Genomic DNA, 19,370 nt, shown 5'->3' on the forward strand with positions numbered 1-19,370 from the left:
GTCTTGTCGTCGCCTAGATTTAAGCATGGCTTCCAGCAATTTGGCAACAATGGTTTTACCACTTCTTGTTCTAACTATAATGTCATCAAGTCACACAACGGTTGTGGGGGCACGCAATCTGCTAGAATCAGTACCAGAAGTGCCACAACTTCCGAAACCTGAGTTGCCACCTCTTCCAGAAGTCCCTGAATTACCAAAGCAAGAGTTGCCTAAGATACCAGAATTGCCAAAACCAGAGCTACCTGAACTGCCAAAGCCTGAACTACCTAAAGTCCCAGAAATTCCTAAGTTCCCCGAATTGCCAAAGCCTGAGATGCCTGAAGTTCCAGAAGTTCCTAAGCCAGAGCTACCTGAAGTGCCTAAACTCCCAGAATTTCCAAAACCTGAGCTACCGAAAGTACCTGAGATGCCCAACGTCCCAGAATTCCCTAAAGTCCCTGAATTTCCTAAAGCATTTTCATCCACCAATCCTTGAGTTATTTTGAGTCATGCCTTTTGTTGTCTTAATTGGCTGCTATATCATACACCTTCATTTTGTTTCATTGATGTTATATGATTTACGTCAATTTCCTCTTCGGTATAATTTGTTTTAGCTACATGATATTACGAATCTTGCTTGTTATGATTACAAGTTTTATTCAGTCAGAGGTTGTTTAAATCGGTTGTAGTCATACCACTATATACTGATAGTCATATCTGTTGGGACCAGAGTAACGGTATAATAATACACAACTAAAATAAGAGCTGAGAAAAATAAGAGCTAAAATGAAAATAATAACGACAATACCAGATATTTTTTGAAGAAGAAAAATTACACCACTTTTTACTTTCACTGAGAACAAAATCTCACTCTCACTAAGAATAGAATCTCAAAATAAGCAAATAAAATAAAAAGGAAAGAGATGAGGAGATTGAGGGATTTTGGAATTAATTTGTTAAGGACCCTTAGCCTTCCTTTTATAATAGAAAAAGGAGGTCCTCCCATTAAACTCCCACCGATGTGGGACTAACAATTCTCCCACTTGAAGATTATGATTAAGTTAATCATATCTTCACACACACATTCCTAATACATTACATGTTTCTTATATTTCTAATAGGCCATATAAGGACCGACACCATGTAAACTTGTTACTATTGACTGGCTTTGTCATTATATCTGCTATGTTTTCTTTAGTATGGATCTTCTGCATATCCACTCTTCCTTCTTCTACTACTTCACGAACAAAGTGGTATTGTATACCTATGTGCTTTGTTCTGGAATGAAAGGCTGGATTCTTTGCAATATGCAAAGCACTCTGACTGTCACAATACACAGTAGTATTCTGCTGCTTGTGTCCAAGTTCCTCCAATAGCCTTTGAATCCAGATTACTTCCTTACATGCCTCGGTAGCTGCCATGTATTCAGCTTCTGTAGTAGACAGAGCCACAACTGTCTGTAATTTAGACAACCAGCTTACTGCTCCGCTAGCAAGTGTAAACACATAGCCAGTAGTAGATTTCCTTTTATCCAGATCTCCTGCAAAATCTGAATCAACATAGCCTTTGACAATAAATTCTAATCCTTCAAAACATAATGCAACATCAGAGGTTCCTTTAATGTATCTAAGGATCCTCTTTACAACATTCCAATGCTCTCTACCAGGATCTGCCATAAACCTACTGACTGTTCCCACTGCTTGTGCAATGTCTGGTCTAGTACAAATCATGGCATACATAAGGCTTCCCACCGCTGATGCATACTGTACTCGAGACATTTCCATCCTCTCTGCTTCATTGCTAGGACACATACTTGAGGATAATTTATAACTGACAGGAAGTGGGGTAGAGATTGGCTTACAGTCTTGCATATTGAAGCGTCGCAAGACTTTCAGTAAATAATTCTTCTGAGAAAGCCAAATCTTCCTGTCTTTTCTGTCTCGGTGAATTTGCATCCCTAAAATCTTGTTTGCTGATCCCAAATCCTTCATATCAAACTCCCTAGCCAATTGTGCCTTTAATTCTTGGATCCGATCTTTGTTAGGGCCTACCACCAACATGTCATCCACATACAACAACAAAATGATAAAATCATTTTCATCAAACTTATTGTAGTACGTACAATGGTCTGACTTTAGTCTGTTGTAATTAAGGCTAATAATGAAGGAATCAAATCTCTTATACCAACATCTCGGCGCCTGTTTTAAACCGTACAGAGATTTGGTTAATCTGCAAACCAAGTTTTCTTTATCTTGTTCTTTAAAGCCTTCTGGTTGGAGCATATAAATTTCTTCTTCAAGTTCTCCATGGAGAAAAGCAGTCTTTACATCAAGTTGCTCAAGATGTAAATCATGTGCAGCACACATTGCCAGAACAATTCTGATTGTGGTTAATCGGACAACTGGCGAGAATATCTCATTGAAATCAATGCCTTCTTTCTGAGCATATCCTTTAACCACCAATCTGGCACGATACCGCTCCACTTGATCATTGCCATCTCGTTTGATTTTGTAAACCCATTTACAACTAATAGCTTTTCGACCTTTTGGAAGCTCAACAAGTTCCCATGTATTGTTTCTATGTAAGGCCTCAATTTCTTCCTGCATTGCTGTCATCCATAAAGAAGCATCTGAACTCCTCAAAGCCTCATGAAAGGTTGATGGTTCTCCTTCTTCTGTTAGAAGGCAATATGCATCATGACTTGTCATAACATAGTCTGAGTGCCAAGATGGTCTTCTTATCTCACGTCTTATTTGTTGAGATTCTCCATTATTGGCATCATTTCGTTCTTGTTCTTCATGTTCTTGTTCTGCTTCAGAGGTGTCATTATCATTATATTTCCTTTCTATCACTACTGAAGTAGTGTCTTTAACAGTACTGTCATTTTTCTCCTCCTTCTGCAGCTCATTTTTTACAAATACTACATCTCTGCTAACAAATACTTTGCGGGCAGTGGGATCCCACAAGCGATACCCCTTAACATTGTCAGCATAACCCAAGAATATACATTTCCTGGATTTTGGATCCAGTTTTGTTCTTTCTTGGGAATTGTACATTACGTACACAGGACATCCAAACACATGTAATGAAGAATAATTAGATGACTTTCCATTCCATATCTCCATTGGTGTTTTCAAACCAATTGCTGTTGATGGTGATCGATTTATCACGTAACAGACAGTTTTAACTGCTTCTGCCCAGAAAGATTTGGCCACTCCTGATGTTCTCAGCATAGCCCTTGTTCTATCTAGGAGAGTTCTGTTCATCCGCTCTGCTACACCATTCTGCTGAGGTGTATAAGGTACTGTGAATTGTCTTGAAATACCCTTTTGCTTACAAAATGCTAGAAAATCACCATCTACATATTCTCCTCCATTGTCTATCCTTAAGCACTTAATTCTTTTCCCAGTTTCAAGTTCTACTTGTGCTTTGAACCCCTTGAATACTGGAAACACATCTGATTTCTTCTTGATTGGGTACACCCACAATCTCCTGGAGTAATCATCAATAAATGATACAAAATATTTTGCTCCTCCAATGGATACTTCCGGTGATTCCCATACATCAGAATGAATCAAGTCCAGTATGTGTTTGCTTCTTGTAGTCACTTTGGCAAACTTCAATCTATGCTGCTTACTTGTCACACAGTGCTCACAAAATGGTAAGGTTACCGTTTTGAGCCCTGGTAAGAGATTACGTTCTGCAAGAATTTTCAGACCTCGTTCTGACATATGACCGAGTCTACGATGCCACATCAGTGTTTCATCTTCTTGACTTGTTGCAACTGATGCATCTACTTCTTGCAACGTATCTCCCAAAAGCATGTATAAATTGGTTGTGATCTTTTCTGCTTTCATCACTACCAAATTGCCTTTAACTACCTTCATGATCCCACCTTCAATGTGGATCTTGCACTTGAGGTCATCCAATTGCCCAATGGACAATAGATTCTTTTTCAAACCTTTCACATGTCGTACCCCTTGAATTGTTCGAATGGTACCATCATACATTTTCAATTTGACAGTACCAATTCCAGCAATTTCTAGGGCATGGTCATTTCCCATGAATACAGATCCTCCTGAGATAGGTTCATAAGTAGAAAACCAATCTCGGCATGGAGTCATGTGCCAAGTTGCACCTGAATCCAATATCCAACATTCATGGAGTTGTCTTCCGCCTCTAGAATTTACTGCTTCACTGTATAGAATTTCACCATCATCTGAGGTACTAGCAACACAACCTTGTGAGGTTGATGCTTCCATATTCTTCCCTCCTTCACTCTTCCTGCTCCAACAATCTTTCTTCACGTGCCCTCTCTTGCCACAGTTGTAGCATTTGAGGTTCTTCCTTCTTTGAGATTTTGATCTACCATGATTTTGGCTCCCACTCGAACCACGCTCCATTGATCTCCCTCTCATCATCGTCAAAGCTTCTGCTTGTTTACAACTTTCCAGTCTGTCTTCCTTATTCTTTCGCCTGGATTCTTCTTCAAGAACTGCTCCGGCAACATCATCAAAGGATAGATGACCAATGATGTTGTTGTTTGTAATATTGATGATGAGTTGATCATATGAATCTGGTAAACTCTGGAGTAGAAGTTTTGCACGTTCATTTTCTACAATGTTGAAATCTGAAGCTGTAAGTTGAGCAAACAGCGTATTCAGATTGTTGATGTGGTCCGTCACAGGTGTGGACTCACTCATTCGAAGAGTGTAGAGTTTCCTTTTTAAGAATATTTTGGTGTGAAGTGACTTGACCTCGTACAACTTGATCAGTGTGTCCCAAATCTCCTTTGCAGTCTTCTTCTCTGCAACACTGGATAACACTGAATCAGCCAATGCTAAGTGCAAATTGGCAACAACATTGTTATCCATTTCTCTCCATTTTTCCTCTGAAATATCTGCAGGTCTGCCTTCAATTGGATCAAGACAATTGTCTTTTCTCAAAATTGCTCTTATCTTCAATTTCCACAGGGAGAAATTACTCCCATTAAATTTCTCTATCTCATATTTTGCTGCCATATTTTCTCTCTTTATTATACCGACTTATGCACTTCTCACTATGAATAGTATTGTCTACTGGAATAACACAGGTAGACCATGAACTAACACACCAAAAAATTCCCAGGAAAGAGAGGTGGGTCACTATAGACACTCTTAAATACCAAATCTTTCCTAGCCAGAACTTTCTCAGATAGCAGTTTCACACTACCAAACTTTTCCAGTAACAACTCTTTTTTGATGTGAAAGATCGGATTAAACCGCAATCAACTGTTGGGACCAGAGTAACGGTATAATAATACACAACTAAAATAAGAGCTGAGAAAAATAAGAGCTAAAATGAAAATAATAACAACAATACCAAATATTTTCTGAAGAAGAAAAATTACACCACTTTTTACTTTCACTGAGAACAAAATCTCACTCTCACTAAGAATAGAATCTCAAAATAAGCAAATAAAGTAAAAAGGAAAGAGATGAGGAGATTGAGGAATTTTGGAATTAATTTGTTAAGGACCCTTAGCCTTCCTTTTATAATAGAAAAAGGAGGTCCTCCCATTAACCTCCCACCGATGTGGGACTAACAATATCTTTTAATTATGTGTACGTGTTGTGAATTTACTAAGATTGTAATTTCTAAGCATATATTTCTAGCTTAAGTTTTCAATTTCTAATGTGGTTTGGGCTCTTACGTTTGTCGTTTTAATAAATTCAATGCAGAAATCCTAATGGATTACAAATTTTTACCGAGAAATCTTGCTCTCTAAACACCAAAAGAGGCTGATCAGTGAATCATATCATATATCTGCTTTCCCATGCATAGATGCCGGTAGTGGACTCGTAGCTTAAGCTCTATGCATGTAACTAGTTTATGCAATAATTATAATTTATAATAAAACTATAGTGATAACATGCAACGACAATCAAGCATATTTTTGGTTAGTTAATGATAAAATAAAATTATATTTAATTAAAAAAAATTATTGAGCATAATCTAACATGGGCATTGATCTTATACCGTAAAATTTTCACTAAATTAACTCAATAAAATGAAAATTATTATTATTATAATAGGCTAATAGGCTTGATGATCTCACGAGTGTATATTTTAATCTGGACAAACTATTGAAATAATTAACGGTATATAATAATTAAAATAAAATTATTATTTTATATTATTATCCAAGTAAATGAACATTCAAAAGATTATAAAAATACATCCTTAGCCTAGTTTAAATTAGCGATTTATAGTCTGTTGGAAACTTAGTTTACATTAATTAATTAATCAATTGTTGTTAGGTCAATTTAATAGTATATCTTCGAATTGACCTTTTTTGAACTCAACACATCCTATATATCTTCGAATTCACTAGTTAGACTCAATCAGTTTTGATATCGCCGTTCATAAAATATTTCAGTTTAAATAACAAATTCTGTTGTAATACACAAGATATCGATAATTGAATAATCATCATCTAAAAGAAATTGTAGAAATAATGAAACTAATCATAGCTCTGTTGTATATACTACAAATACTTGGAGGAAGAACTTTGCAGCAGGCACACTATCCTTCCCGGTATAAACAGGCTTCCAGAAGATAATTAATTTTCTGTGTTTCTGCAGCAGCGGAAAACTAATCGACATGGCTTCACTTTCTGCAGGTAAGCTTTGCAAATAAGTGTATATGATAATACAAGACGAGTAAATTTGAATAATTTGTGAATAAATAATTTCACTGACATGTTTACGGTGTTCTTAATTTTGCATGGTATGAACATAAACTCAGAACGAAAGGAAGACCGCTACAACATTAAAGTGTCAAGGCGTCACTTGAAGAAGTACTCAACATTGAAGGAGGGTGATTTTTTCAAATTTTACATCAGAGTTTTCCGTTTTTCATTCGACAGTGCAACCGCAACACCCATACTATTCTGCCATTCTGAATCCATAGGCAGTCAAAACTTCTTTAAAGATGAAGAGGGTCAAGCTTTCTTACGACCACTGTTATCGCGCCCGGGCTTTGAAACTGAATTTCTTAGCGAAATAACAGAAGGGATCGTGTCTGCTGTTGGAGATCTGTTCGAGTTCGATGTAAATTCTTCTTCTGAATGTGACGATAATCCGCGGGAATCTCAACAACGAGAGATCTTTTTACTGTTGCAGATTACCCTTTTTGATGATCATCGCTCTCATGCGGCCATGAAATATTCCATATTAGATATCCCGGATTGAGCATTAAACAGAATGAGAGTTATATATTTCGATGTCAATGCCGAGGGTTACTCAATGCCATGCAACCATCTGTTTCATCCACATTGTTTTTGTTTTTGTTCGTATTGGTTTTATGGATTTTGAACAAATTTAATATAACTTGAAAATTATATTCTCCGACTTCTGTTCAGTTGAAGTTTGATTATGTTTATTTGATGTGCTTGATGCTAAATTTAGATCTAGGGACAAGATAATCACACTGCCTAACTAGCGATTAGAAAGCGAAATTTTGGGTTGTGTTGCAACAAAGTGCAGGTTTATTTTTCTGTATCTGTAATATGATATACATGTCACTCATATTGGCAATTTACTTATGGGCCAAGTTATACTTATTTAACAATTGCAAGCAAGAACTCGAAAAGTAGTGGAATATGTGATTAATATGCCATGAGAAACTAAAAGAAACAAAACAGAACAGAAGCTTCTAATGTATATGATACCCCGCAGCTTCTAATGTGGACACTAAAGATGGCGGAGAGAGGAAAGGGATGGAGTTGGGATTGGAGGGACTGATGATGGTATGGTGGGTGGTTGGGAGTGTTGGGATAATAGTAGGCAAAAGCGGCATCTTTTGCATTGAAGGCAAAGGTGGTAGTAATGTTGGTTTGGGCAAATTTGGTGCACCAGGTTGAGCAGTTTGCAGAAGAATTCAACCTGCTAAGCCAGAATCCAAGCTCGAAAGTGAAATGACTATGAAGAGAGCTATTGTTATAGAATAGTGATAAGCCATGGCTTAAGTAAAGTGAATATTAAGGATTTCCAACAACTAGGCTGAGGCAGAAAACGGCCTTGCTTTGGTATGCATTGAAAGCTTTTCAGAAACTTGCCTATTGCTACTAGGTAATGTCAACCTGTACCCGAATGGTTCATTATTGGTCATCTAGTTTTGACTTTTTGACATTGGTTTTGCCTTATGTTGACCTTCTTATCCGTTTCTACCTATTTTATTGAAAATAACAACATTTTATATTTTACTACAGTATTCTGGCTTTGACGTTGAATCTGGTTTCTTATAACAATAATACAAAATTGGAAAGCAAAAGGAATTACTTTGATTGGAAAACATCCCTAGTAATCCTTGCTTTTATGGTAGCTTTCTCCCTTAGAACATTGGCTTTCTTGGATAAAGGGGATTGTTCAACTCCAGAGTGTCAAAAATGTCTTTATTCCTTTCAGATACAGATAGATCAGTTGATCAACCACGGTTCAAATCATAGTTTGCTTTAAAAGATACTGTGATGTGGGGGTAAGAAGTTGAACTAACAACACTTAAACCATCCCACCAGCTCAGCTTGCTTACACCATCCCATCAACGAGCTACAATATTTTATCTATAAAAGCATCTCATCTAACATCCTCAGAGTACATTCACAAACCATATCAAAACCAATTGCAAATAACTCCAACTCCTATTGATCTTCTCCTCCTGCCCTTCTTGTCATCAACTAGATTCAAGCATGGCCTCCAGCAATTTGGCAACAATAATTTTACCACTTTTTGTTGTGACTATAATGTCAGCAACAAGTCACACAATGGTTGGGGGAGCACGCAATCTTCTAGAATCAACACTGCCAGTACCAGAAGTGCCACAACTTCCCAAACTTGAGTTGCCACCTCTTCCAAAAGTGCCAGAATTGCCAAAGCCAGAGGTACCTGAAGTAAAGGTCCCTGAACTGCCAAAACCTGAACTACCTAAATTTCCAGAAATTCCTAAGGTTCCCGAATTGCCAAAGCCTGAGATGCCTAAAGTACCAGAAGTTCCCAAGCCAGAGCTACCTGAAATGCCTAAAGTCCCAGAATTGCCAAAACCTGAGCTACCTAAAGTACCAGAGATGCCTAAAGTCCCAGAATTCCCTAAAGTCCCCGAATTTCCAAAAGCATTTTCAACCACCAATCCTTGAGTTTTAACTTTGAATCATGCCTTTTGTTGTCTTGTCTTTGGGTCTTAATTGGCTGCTATATCCTGCACCTTCTTCATTCTGTTTCATTGATGTTATATGATTTACTTTAATTTTCTCTTCTGTATAATTTGTTTTTAGCTACATGAGAATTGTTGTTACGTTTTAGTAATATTATAAATCGATTATAGTTATACTACTGCATGCATACTGATAGTCATATATCTTTAATGTATAGGTGCTGTGACTTTAAAAAGATTGTAATTTCTAAGAATAAATGTCGAGGTTAAGTTTCCAACTTCTAATGTAGTTTGGGGTCTTAAGTTTGTCGTTTAAATGAATTCAATAACAACTCTACCTAATTCAGTTTCCCAATTTCTATCGAGAAATCTTGCTCCTTTGCATAGCAAAAAAGACTCTGATTAGTTAATCCAGTCACATATGCCTTCGTATGCATATATCAAATTCTTACGTTTAACATATGATACAATCTAAATTCGTTCATACCATTATTACGAATGGAGCAAGAGTTGCACATGCAAAGTTAGAAACTGACTAACAAAACTACACTAATTTTTTGAGGTGTTGGAATGGATAATCTATATGGCTATTCCTTTACCATGGGTGCCTATATTGATACATCAGATAATAACATAATAATTAATATCTTTTTAAAAAAATTAAACTCACTTTCTTTCTTCTCAAATAAATATAAAAAAAGAGCCGTTGATTAGACTATTCAAGCCAACCCAACTCGATGCGGGTGGGGTGGCAATCCGTAGGCGATGGCAGTGGAACCTCAAACTCAAAGTGCTTTGGTTTCGGTTGGGAAGGTTGTGTTTGAACTTTTCAAGGTGTTTAACTCAAATAAGATGTTTCCTACGTCCTCATAAATTATTTTAACAATATTATTAATAATATAATAATTAATATGTGTATGATAATATCAAGATAAAGAAAATATGCATATAATAGTGGTGTACTCCCAAACAAAATTAACCTCTAAACTAAGGAGATTAGCAGCGAACTATTCTCTGCCTTTCTCCAAGACGTAAACATAGTAAAAGGGCTAATTAGGCAGTTTCAACTCTTCAAGAGTTTAAAAGGAGAAAAAAATGTATGCAGCTAATGTGTAACTCAACAATTTTAGAAAAATTACTGTTTAATTACTCTTTTATTTATTAATTTAATCTTAAAATCAACTATTATATTATTTCATCATTTCACTGCAGATCTTAACCTTTGTTATTTTAAAGATATATATAGTATTAAGAGTTCTCCCCTACACACTGATGAAGATCAAACCTTGAGAGATCATGAACAAGAGTTATAGGACAAAGAGTTCAGCGAGCCTATTACATTTCAAGGACTTGGAAGTTCAATAACAAGAGCAAGAACCAAAAACATTAAGCCTTTTAACAAGCCATGATCATATTATTTGGAGAAGAGCCCAACATGAATCAAGAGAGGCCCAAGATGGTGAATTGCATTCAAGAGTTAGAAGAGTGATGACTTAAAGTATGCAAGAAAGGCCCAATCCTTATTTTTGGCGTGCAAATGTTTTTGTTTTGGAACTTAGTTTTTTTTTTTTTTTTAATAATGGGCTAATATGTTAAGTGGTTCAATTCCTTTAAGTTTGTAGTTGAACTAGGAGTGCCAAAAACAGCCATTGAGAGTTATTATTTTAATTAATTATGAGTTGAATAATGCCTAGGTGGACCATCCGTTGATTGGCTAAATTATTGAGAGGGAGAGTGGTGCTTTTAGTTGCCTATGTCAGTTACAAAATGGTCATTAAGTGAAGCTTGATGAGTGTAGCTTAATCAGACTTTGAATGAACATTATTGCTGTAATAATTTCAGTCACTAACTCATTGCTTAAGGGTGGTTGGCACAAAGTTGTATGGATGATCAATTTGAATGAAAATTCAGCCTTTGCAAACTTAGAGAGTGATTCTCTAGATTTCTTGAGTGATTCAAGAACCTAGGTTTATCAAAGGATATTCACCCCTTTTGTGTATGCCTAACCTAGTGAAAGAGTTATTCTTTCATTTCATTCCTAATTTTTCTCAATTACCACGTGATTGAACCCTAATTTCTTCTTTTCCCTAAATTCGAATTTCAACTAGAAAGGAAATCTAAACTTTCTAATTTTTACAAATTCTACATTTCATTTCCTTAATTATCATCACCACATCATTTTCTTTCCATTTTCATTCACCCTAACAAGGAAACTCAAAATTTTCCTTTTAATAACTCAATTTTGCATTTTTTATTTTCAACTTAATCTCAATTAATCAAAGACTCAATTACCGCGAATAATTTTTTTTCAATTCTTCTAGAATTTTGAATTTTTCCAAGGTCCAGACCCTAAAGGTCCAATTATTTCCAATTTGCCTGTTCACACACACACACACACACACATATATATATATATATATATATATATATATATATATATATATAAATTTACATAATATCAACTTTTAAAATTTATAAAATAAAGATAGTTTAAAAATAATTTTATGGATATTCAATTTTAATAAAATTTGAGACAAAGTATCTTTTTTTTTTTGGTAATAGACTAGCAAAAACACAAAAAAAACTTATATCCGAAAAGTCGGAATACTAACTACATCAGTTAACAATTGAGATTCAACCTTTAGCGGAGGAGAAATCAGTTCTTTAACCTCCAAACTTTGTATTCGACCGATCTTAACCAAAAGATCTGCACACCGATTCCCTTCTCGAAAGCAATGCCTAAACTGGATAGTCCAAGGTTTGTACACCAACTCTCTAAATAATATATAATTATAATTCAATGGTTAGATTAATAAAGTTTATTTTTTATATTAAATTATTAACCGTGTAAAAATAAATATAACTTAATTATATATATCGATATAATTTAATCTCTTTATATATATATAATTTAAATTAATTTGTTCGATCAATAAAATTAGATAAATAAAACATCCTTTATAAAATTATAAAATAAATAAGTTAGTTTATAACTAAAAGTGTTGGTGCTATATTATGTAAGTTCTATTTTAATAATATGAATCTAAAATGAAATAAAATTATAATAATTCAAGTATTGATGTTTGATAAAGAATTTGTTAAATGGCTGATTAGGAGTTTTCAAGAGCTTAAAAGGAGGAAAAAGAAATATCATGATTGCATCTAATATTAATTAAGCAGTTTCAAAAGTTTAAAAGAAGAAAAATCATATACCAAAAAAAAAAGAAGAAGAAGAAGCAAAATCATAATTGTATCTAATGCCTAATTCAACAACTATATAGGAAAGGTACAAGCAATAGCTCCATAATTTCTTTTAATATATATCTTTTGTCTTTTTATATATTAAAAATAAGTTTTAATTAATTAGTGCAAGAGATAAAATTACATAAATAAAATATCCTTTACAAAACTTTAATAATTTGAATTTAAAATAAAACAAAATAATAATAAGTCAAGTATTGAGTTTCATAAAGATTTTATGAAATTAAAAAAAAAAGAGAAAATCATTATTTTTCGACTTTGTTTTTTTCTGAAGTTTTTCTCACAGATATATCTCAACAAAATTGTATATTTCGAAACACCTATGTATCCAATTCGATTTTAACACTAAAACTTACAAATATTATTATATACTTTATATACGTATCTTCCTACGCATTTTTCCATCTTTTGTATATTATATTGTTTATAATTTTTGTCATTATTTAAAATTGGATTGAATTGGTTGGCTCGATCAAAAATTGATTTGAACTAATTTTTTTAATACAATAATTATTTTATTTTTCTCGTTTTTATTTTATTGTATTCATATAAAACATTTTTTTAAATAAATAAAGGCCCATGTCGGAGATCTATTTGTAGATCAATATTCTATAACTATTTATTACGAAAATTTTATTTTATAAAATATGTAATATAAATTTTATATCAATTTAAAATTTAACTTAATTTAATTTTTTAAAAGTTTCTATTAATTTATTATTAAATATATTATATGGTATTAAAAATGCATATTTTATTAATTTCAATTGCCTGTGGTTGAACTTCCGTTAAACCAATAAATTGCATGAACTGTGTCGACATTTTTATCGATGTAATGAGCAAATTACTTTGAAAATTATAATTGGTTTTTTGTGAAGGCAAAATGTCTTGACAAAACAAAACACATTATATTATATGGTAGCTGATTGCGTCTTCCGAGATGCCAAATTAAATATTAGCAATGCATATATTTTGTGAAAGAGAAGAAGAAAGATTATTAATTATCATATATTAATAAAGAATTATTTATTAAAAAATTGTGATATTTAATTTTATTAGTATATGAAATTATATATATATATTTTTATAAAAATGTATTATTTTTAAATATTTATTATATACGTTACATAAAAAGTGTTTTTAGACTACTGTGTGTATTGTTGTGTGCAGGTAGTAGTTGGTAATTAAATCCGTCTCTCATTTTGAATAATTGAGAGTAATTTACTTTTTATTATGTCTTTCTGTGTATTTGGTAGTCCAGCCTTCTGCGTGGCAACTGTGAAGTCACACTTAACTGAGTCATCCTTTCATCCTACGCACACTGATCTTCATAAAAAGTTGAATTTATGGATCGTAAAGTAATTAATAGTTTTGATGTTGAATAATCAGATGATTATAAAGATTGGCATAACCCTTTCCATTCCCTGATTTATCACTTGCTTAGCAATTAATTTTACTCAATATCAGTTAAGCATTAAAAAACTCTTATGGATTCTTTTTTGTTCCCTCTGGAATTATAAAATTTTGGTACTTTCTAGCTAATTTTAATATATTGACGACTGTTCTCAGTTCTAGCACCTTGTCAGTGATTTCTAGATTTAATTTCACATAAAGAAAATACAATTGGTTTATGTGACTTTCAGTGAACCGAACTGTAATGTATATAAATCACGCCGCAACAGCGATACAAATGAAAAAGAAACATGAAAAAAAATACAAGAAAAGTGTAAGAAGGTAATCCCATAAATGCATTTTGTATTAATTGGTGGTAGCTAGAGGTGGTAGACCAGAGAACAACAACATTAGAGTAAAGCATGGTTCATAAGAAATTTGCACTCTCAAGGACTTGTGGATGAAGGTGGTGGAGAGAGAAATGGAATGGAAGGAATCACAGTTGGGAATGATGATGATATGGAGGGGATGCTTGGAAGTGGTGGAAGGGTGGTAGGTAGTGAGGGTTGTGTAAGTGTTGGGAAAGTAGGCAAAGATGGTAGATTTGGCATTGAAGGCAAAGGTGGCAGTAATGTTGGTTTGGGAAGAGTAGGCAAATTTGGTACACCAGGTTGGGTACTTTGCAGAAGACGACGACCCGCTAGGCAAAAATCCATGCTTGAAAGGGAAATAACTATGAAGATAGCTATTACAAAGGAATTGTGATAGGCCATGGCTTAACTATGTTAAATATTGCAGAGATGGAACAACTAGGCCGAAGCCGAATTAAAGGGGAAATAGCTTTGCTTTGGTTTGAATGGAAAACTTTTCAGAAGCTCAGTTATTTATAGGCACTTATAATGGGAAGCGTGTGTTGTAATGGACAATGGTTCTTGTCATTGGTCATCTAATTTAGACTTTTCTTAAATTGATTTTAACCCTTTTTATCCGTTTCTGCCCATTTCATAGATAATAATAATATTTTATTACAGTTTCTTCGACAAGGCTATACAAAGTTTGTAGCTAAAGGGATTATTTTGACTGGTAAACATCTCTAGAAATCATGGGTTTTATGGTACCTTTATCATTTAGGACATTGGCTTTGGTGGACAAAGGGGGTTGTTTAACTAAAAAAGGTGTAAAAAATATCTTCATTCCCTTCTGATACAGATAAGTTAGTTGACCAACAACGTTTCAGATTATAGTTTGCTGTAAGAGATACTGTTAGTGTTGGGTATGAAGTTGAACTAACAACACTTACACTATCCTACCAACTCTGCTTGCTTACACCATCCCATCAACGAGATGCGCAATTTTGCCTATAAAAGCATCTCATCTAACATCCGCAGAGTACACTCACAAAGCATATCTAAACCATTTGCAAATAGCTCCAAGTTTCAAGTCCTGTTGATCTCCTCCTCCTGCAGGTCTTGTCATCGGCTAGATTTAAGCATGGCTTCCAGCAATTTGGCAACAATGGTTTTACCACTTCTTGTTCTAACTATAATGTCATCAACAAGTCACACAACGGTTGTGGGGGCACGCAATCTGCTAGAATCAGTACCAGAAGTGCCACAACTTCCGAAACCTGAGTTGCCACCTCTTCCAGAAGTCCCTGAATTACCAAAGCAAGAGTTGCCCAAGATACCAGAATTGCCAAAACCAGAGCTACCTGAACTGCCAAAGCCTGAACTCCCTAAAGTCCCAGAAATTCCTAAGGTCCCCGAATTACCAAAGCCTGAGATGCCTAAAGTTCCAGAAGTTCCTAAGCCAGAGCTACCTGAAGTGCCTAAACTCCCAGAATTGCCGAAACCTGAACTACCTAAAGTACCTGAGATGCCTAACATCCCAGAATTCCCGAAAGTCCCTGAATTTCCTAAAGCATTTCCATCCACCAATCCTTGAGTTATTTTGAGTCATGCCTTTTGTTGTCTTAATTGGCTGCTATATCATACACCTTCATTTTGTTTCATTGATGTTATATGATTTACGTCAATTTCCTCTTCGGTATAATTTGTTTTAGCTACATGATATTACGAATCTTGCTTGTTATGGTTACAAGTTTTATTCAGTCAGAGGTTGTTTAAATCGGTTGTAGTCATACCACTGTATACTGATAGTCATATCCTTTAATTATATTCAGAAATATAAACACATGCAAGTTTGCTCATTTGTAAATTAAATGGCGCCTTTGTTTGAATTGCAATGCTTCTTTGCTAAAAGTATATGCAGTTTGGTTGAAATAGGAGCACATAACTTATAGCCAACTTTTACTTAAGATTTGTAAGTAGAAAAGTAGTAGCATATTTTCAAGTATAGCTAAACGATAATAATATACCATAAAAAAGAAAAACTAATAGGACCCTTGCTGCAAAGAACCAAATGAAAAGGGTATAAGAAATTCACCGAACCGAACTGTAATGTCTATAGATTAAGCTGCAACAACGATACAACCAAAATATCAAATGATAAAAACAGAAGAAATCTGTGAAGTAATATCCCACAAATGCATTTTATATTAATTGCATACGAAAATCTTTTGGTTAACCCATTTTAACTCATACTATCAACTTTAGTCGAATGGACTAAAGTTAACATGCAGTAAGTAAAATATACTAAATTATCTGTGAAGATAGAACCGAGAAAGATTCATGGAGGCAGCATTTTAAGCGATCGTCGCCGAATAAGTATATATTTCACATTATATTTCATACATGTTGTTTTTACTGAATATAAAATTTAATTAAATAAAAATACCATTGAACCTAATGTTCTTTAGGTAGTGTGTTTATTTGAATGATCATTTTTTATATTTTTACATATAAAATACAATTGACATAAAAATGTTATGAATTAGGTAATATATTTATTATATTTATTCAATATTAAATTTATTGATTATAAAGTACAATTAATTAATATAAAAATGATATGTAATGTATTTTTTGGGTAACATTTTATTAGATTCATTAATTTTAAAATTTATTCAATAAAAAGTATAATTAACTTGAAAATGTTATGAAATTAATAATTTTCTTGTATATTGCACATATATTATTAAATTAAATTAATTTTTAAATGAAAATTAATTAAAAAATAGAACCATGACATATAATAAAGTATACATAAAAACAAATATATAAAAAATTAACATTAGAGTGTACGGCGTCCAAAGAGGTGGTTCTTCTCCTTTTTATATAGGTGGTAACAAGCAATAATACTAAAATAATTAAAAGTAGCCAGATGCAAAAGTCCCACAAAATAAATGATAACTAAAATCATCAACCAGATAAAAGGAAAACATGTTAGGCTAAAACAAAAAATAATACTCAAGGCATAATTTCATGTGTTTAAATTTTTTGTTTATATGAATGAAAAATAATATTTTCTGTGAAACTCACATACAAATTTTATTACACAAAATGGTAAGATTTTATGCTGAAAAGGTGGTTTTTTTTATTTTATATATTTAAAAGTTGGAAATAAATTTTAAAATAATATAAAAACTTTAAAATAACATAATAAGAAAAAGTGTTATATTAAATTTTATGATATTTTATTAAAATAAAATTCTTATTTTTACTATAAAAATATTTTTTACCTATACTTTTATTCTCTTTTCCATTCATATAAACTAATAAAGTAAAATTTTCTCACTACTTTCTCTCTTATAAACTATCCAAACAACATATATTTTTCATCACATTTCTCATATATTTCTTTCTCATCATATTATTTTTATTCATTTTCTTTTTACTCATTGTTATTACATCTAATCATACCAAAGTGCGGACGCACACATTTAATTTAAATATAATAAAATTTTGATTTATTTTACAGTAAATTATAGCGCTCCATCACAAGACGTCTCACGTTTTTATAAGTCAATAAATAAAGTATTAAAATTTTTAAAAATATTTACATCTAAATTAAATGAATTATTTGTTAAAATAGTAAATAAATATCTAGATTAATTATTTTTCATTTTAAATATACTTTTTTATTTTTAGTAGTTATTTAATAAAGATCTAGATTACAATTAACTATTACATAAAATCAATAAATTAAAAAATAAAATATTTGATAAAAAAAAACTTTTATCTCTTAAAATAAATTAACCATTAAAATGATCAAATAAAATAATGCTTGTGAATTTTTTCACAAACAAGGAGAAATTTTTTTTCCAAATGCAACGTTTGATAATTATCATTCTAAGAAAAGCCATTTTATAAAAATTAAAAACATATTAAATTATTTTTAATGTATTAAATTTTAAATAATGAAAAATAATCAATTTGAAAAAGTCATGATCATATTTTTTTGGTTTTAAATTTTATTAATTAATTTAAAATTAATTGTTTTCAATTTTTAATCAATTTAAAGAAAACATGTATTTCTGGATTATTATTTAGTTTTTTATTTAAAAATATTATAATTATACTTTTGAATATACAAAAGCTTAAATAATTTTAAACATTGAATCAAAATAAAAAATATTTTTATTTTTATTAGATTTAAGTAATTAAAAATGAAGAAGAATCTTCCGTGGAAGGCAAGGTGAAGGTGTAAGAATCCTGTTAAGACTTAAGAAAGGAAACGGAAAAAGTATGTAGGAGATGTATTATTAGTTAAGATCGTCGAAAAAGAAATAATATATAATTATTAGGATTTTATTTTGATTTAAAGCATAGAGAATAAGAGATAATGATTACGATTTTATTTTATTTTTTCTCAAATATACTTAATATTAAATATATTTAGTTTTTTTAGTCTTTAATATTTTATTTATTGGCTCATGATGACGTTTCACCTTGTGACGTAGAGTTGATGCAGGAGAATATTTCCTATAAAAACACATTCATTCAAGAGTGAGGACTCTAACTTATAATATAGGAATAAATTACTTTTTAATTTAGCAATAATTTTCTTAATAAATATTAGTAATATGAAAAACCATACACGTAGTAAATATAACATTTAATAATTAACTTTAATTAATTTTTTTATATATAATTGTGAAAGAAATATTTAATGCACATAATATTTTTTTTTTCTATTTTTATTACCATCAATACATTGTATTTCTTGGGTCTCTCAAACGCGTGAAGGAGAAAGATTAGACAAATATTATTGAGAATGAATGCAAGGCTTCTCTTCATTAGTTTCTCACTCCAAATTATCAGATTAGTTAGATTTCTTTCCCTTTAAATTTTTCTCATATCAGTAATAATTAAGTTCTTGCTGTTGGTTAAAAAAAAAAAAACAAATCAAGATTTTATAGGAGGCTTCATTGGATATTTTTTTATCATCTCTTTAATTTTTGTCTATTGTTTTTTATCATATTTACTATTTAGCATTCCTGTTTTCGATGTCCGAAAAAAAAAGATTTTACAACATGTCAAAGAAAAACAAAATAGTCTCCTATATATAAACACATTATATTCTAGTATTGAAAATACATAGATCTTGACCCTGAGTTCTCTCGGGCTCAAGCTTAACAATATCCAATC

At 32.2% G+C, this 19,370-nt stretch overlaps 1 protein-coding gene across 1 annotated transcript; it reads left to right on the plus strand.

Annotated features, from left to right (window-relative positions):
- The first annotated feature begins 25 nt into the window (after positions 1-25).
- Positions 26-15,765, plus strand: LOC113859941 (protein PELPK1). Its single transcript, XM_027492595.1, has 4 exons — positions 26-441; positions 8,818-9,129; positions 11,882-11,919; positions 15,422-15,765. The coding sequence occupies exons 1-4, from the start codon at positions 26-28 to the stop codon at positions 15,763-15,765; spliced, it is 1,110 nt and encodes a 369-aa protein (XP_027348396.1).
- The last annotated feature ends 3,605 nt before the right edge of the window (positions 15,766-19,370 follow it).

The sequence above is a fragment of the Abrus precatorius genome, unplaced genomic scaffold (genome assembly GCF_003935025.1).
Source record: "Abrus precatorius isolate BTA unplaced genomic scaffold, Abrus_2018 Scaffold2, whole genome shotgun sequence".
NCBI lineage: Eukaryota > Viridiplantae > Streptophyta > Magnoliopsida > Fabales > Fabaceae > Abrus > Abrus precatorius.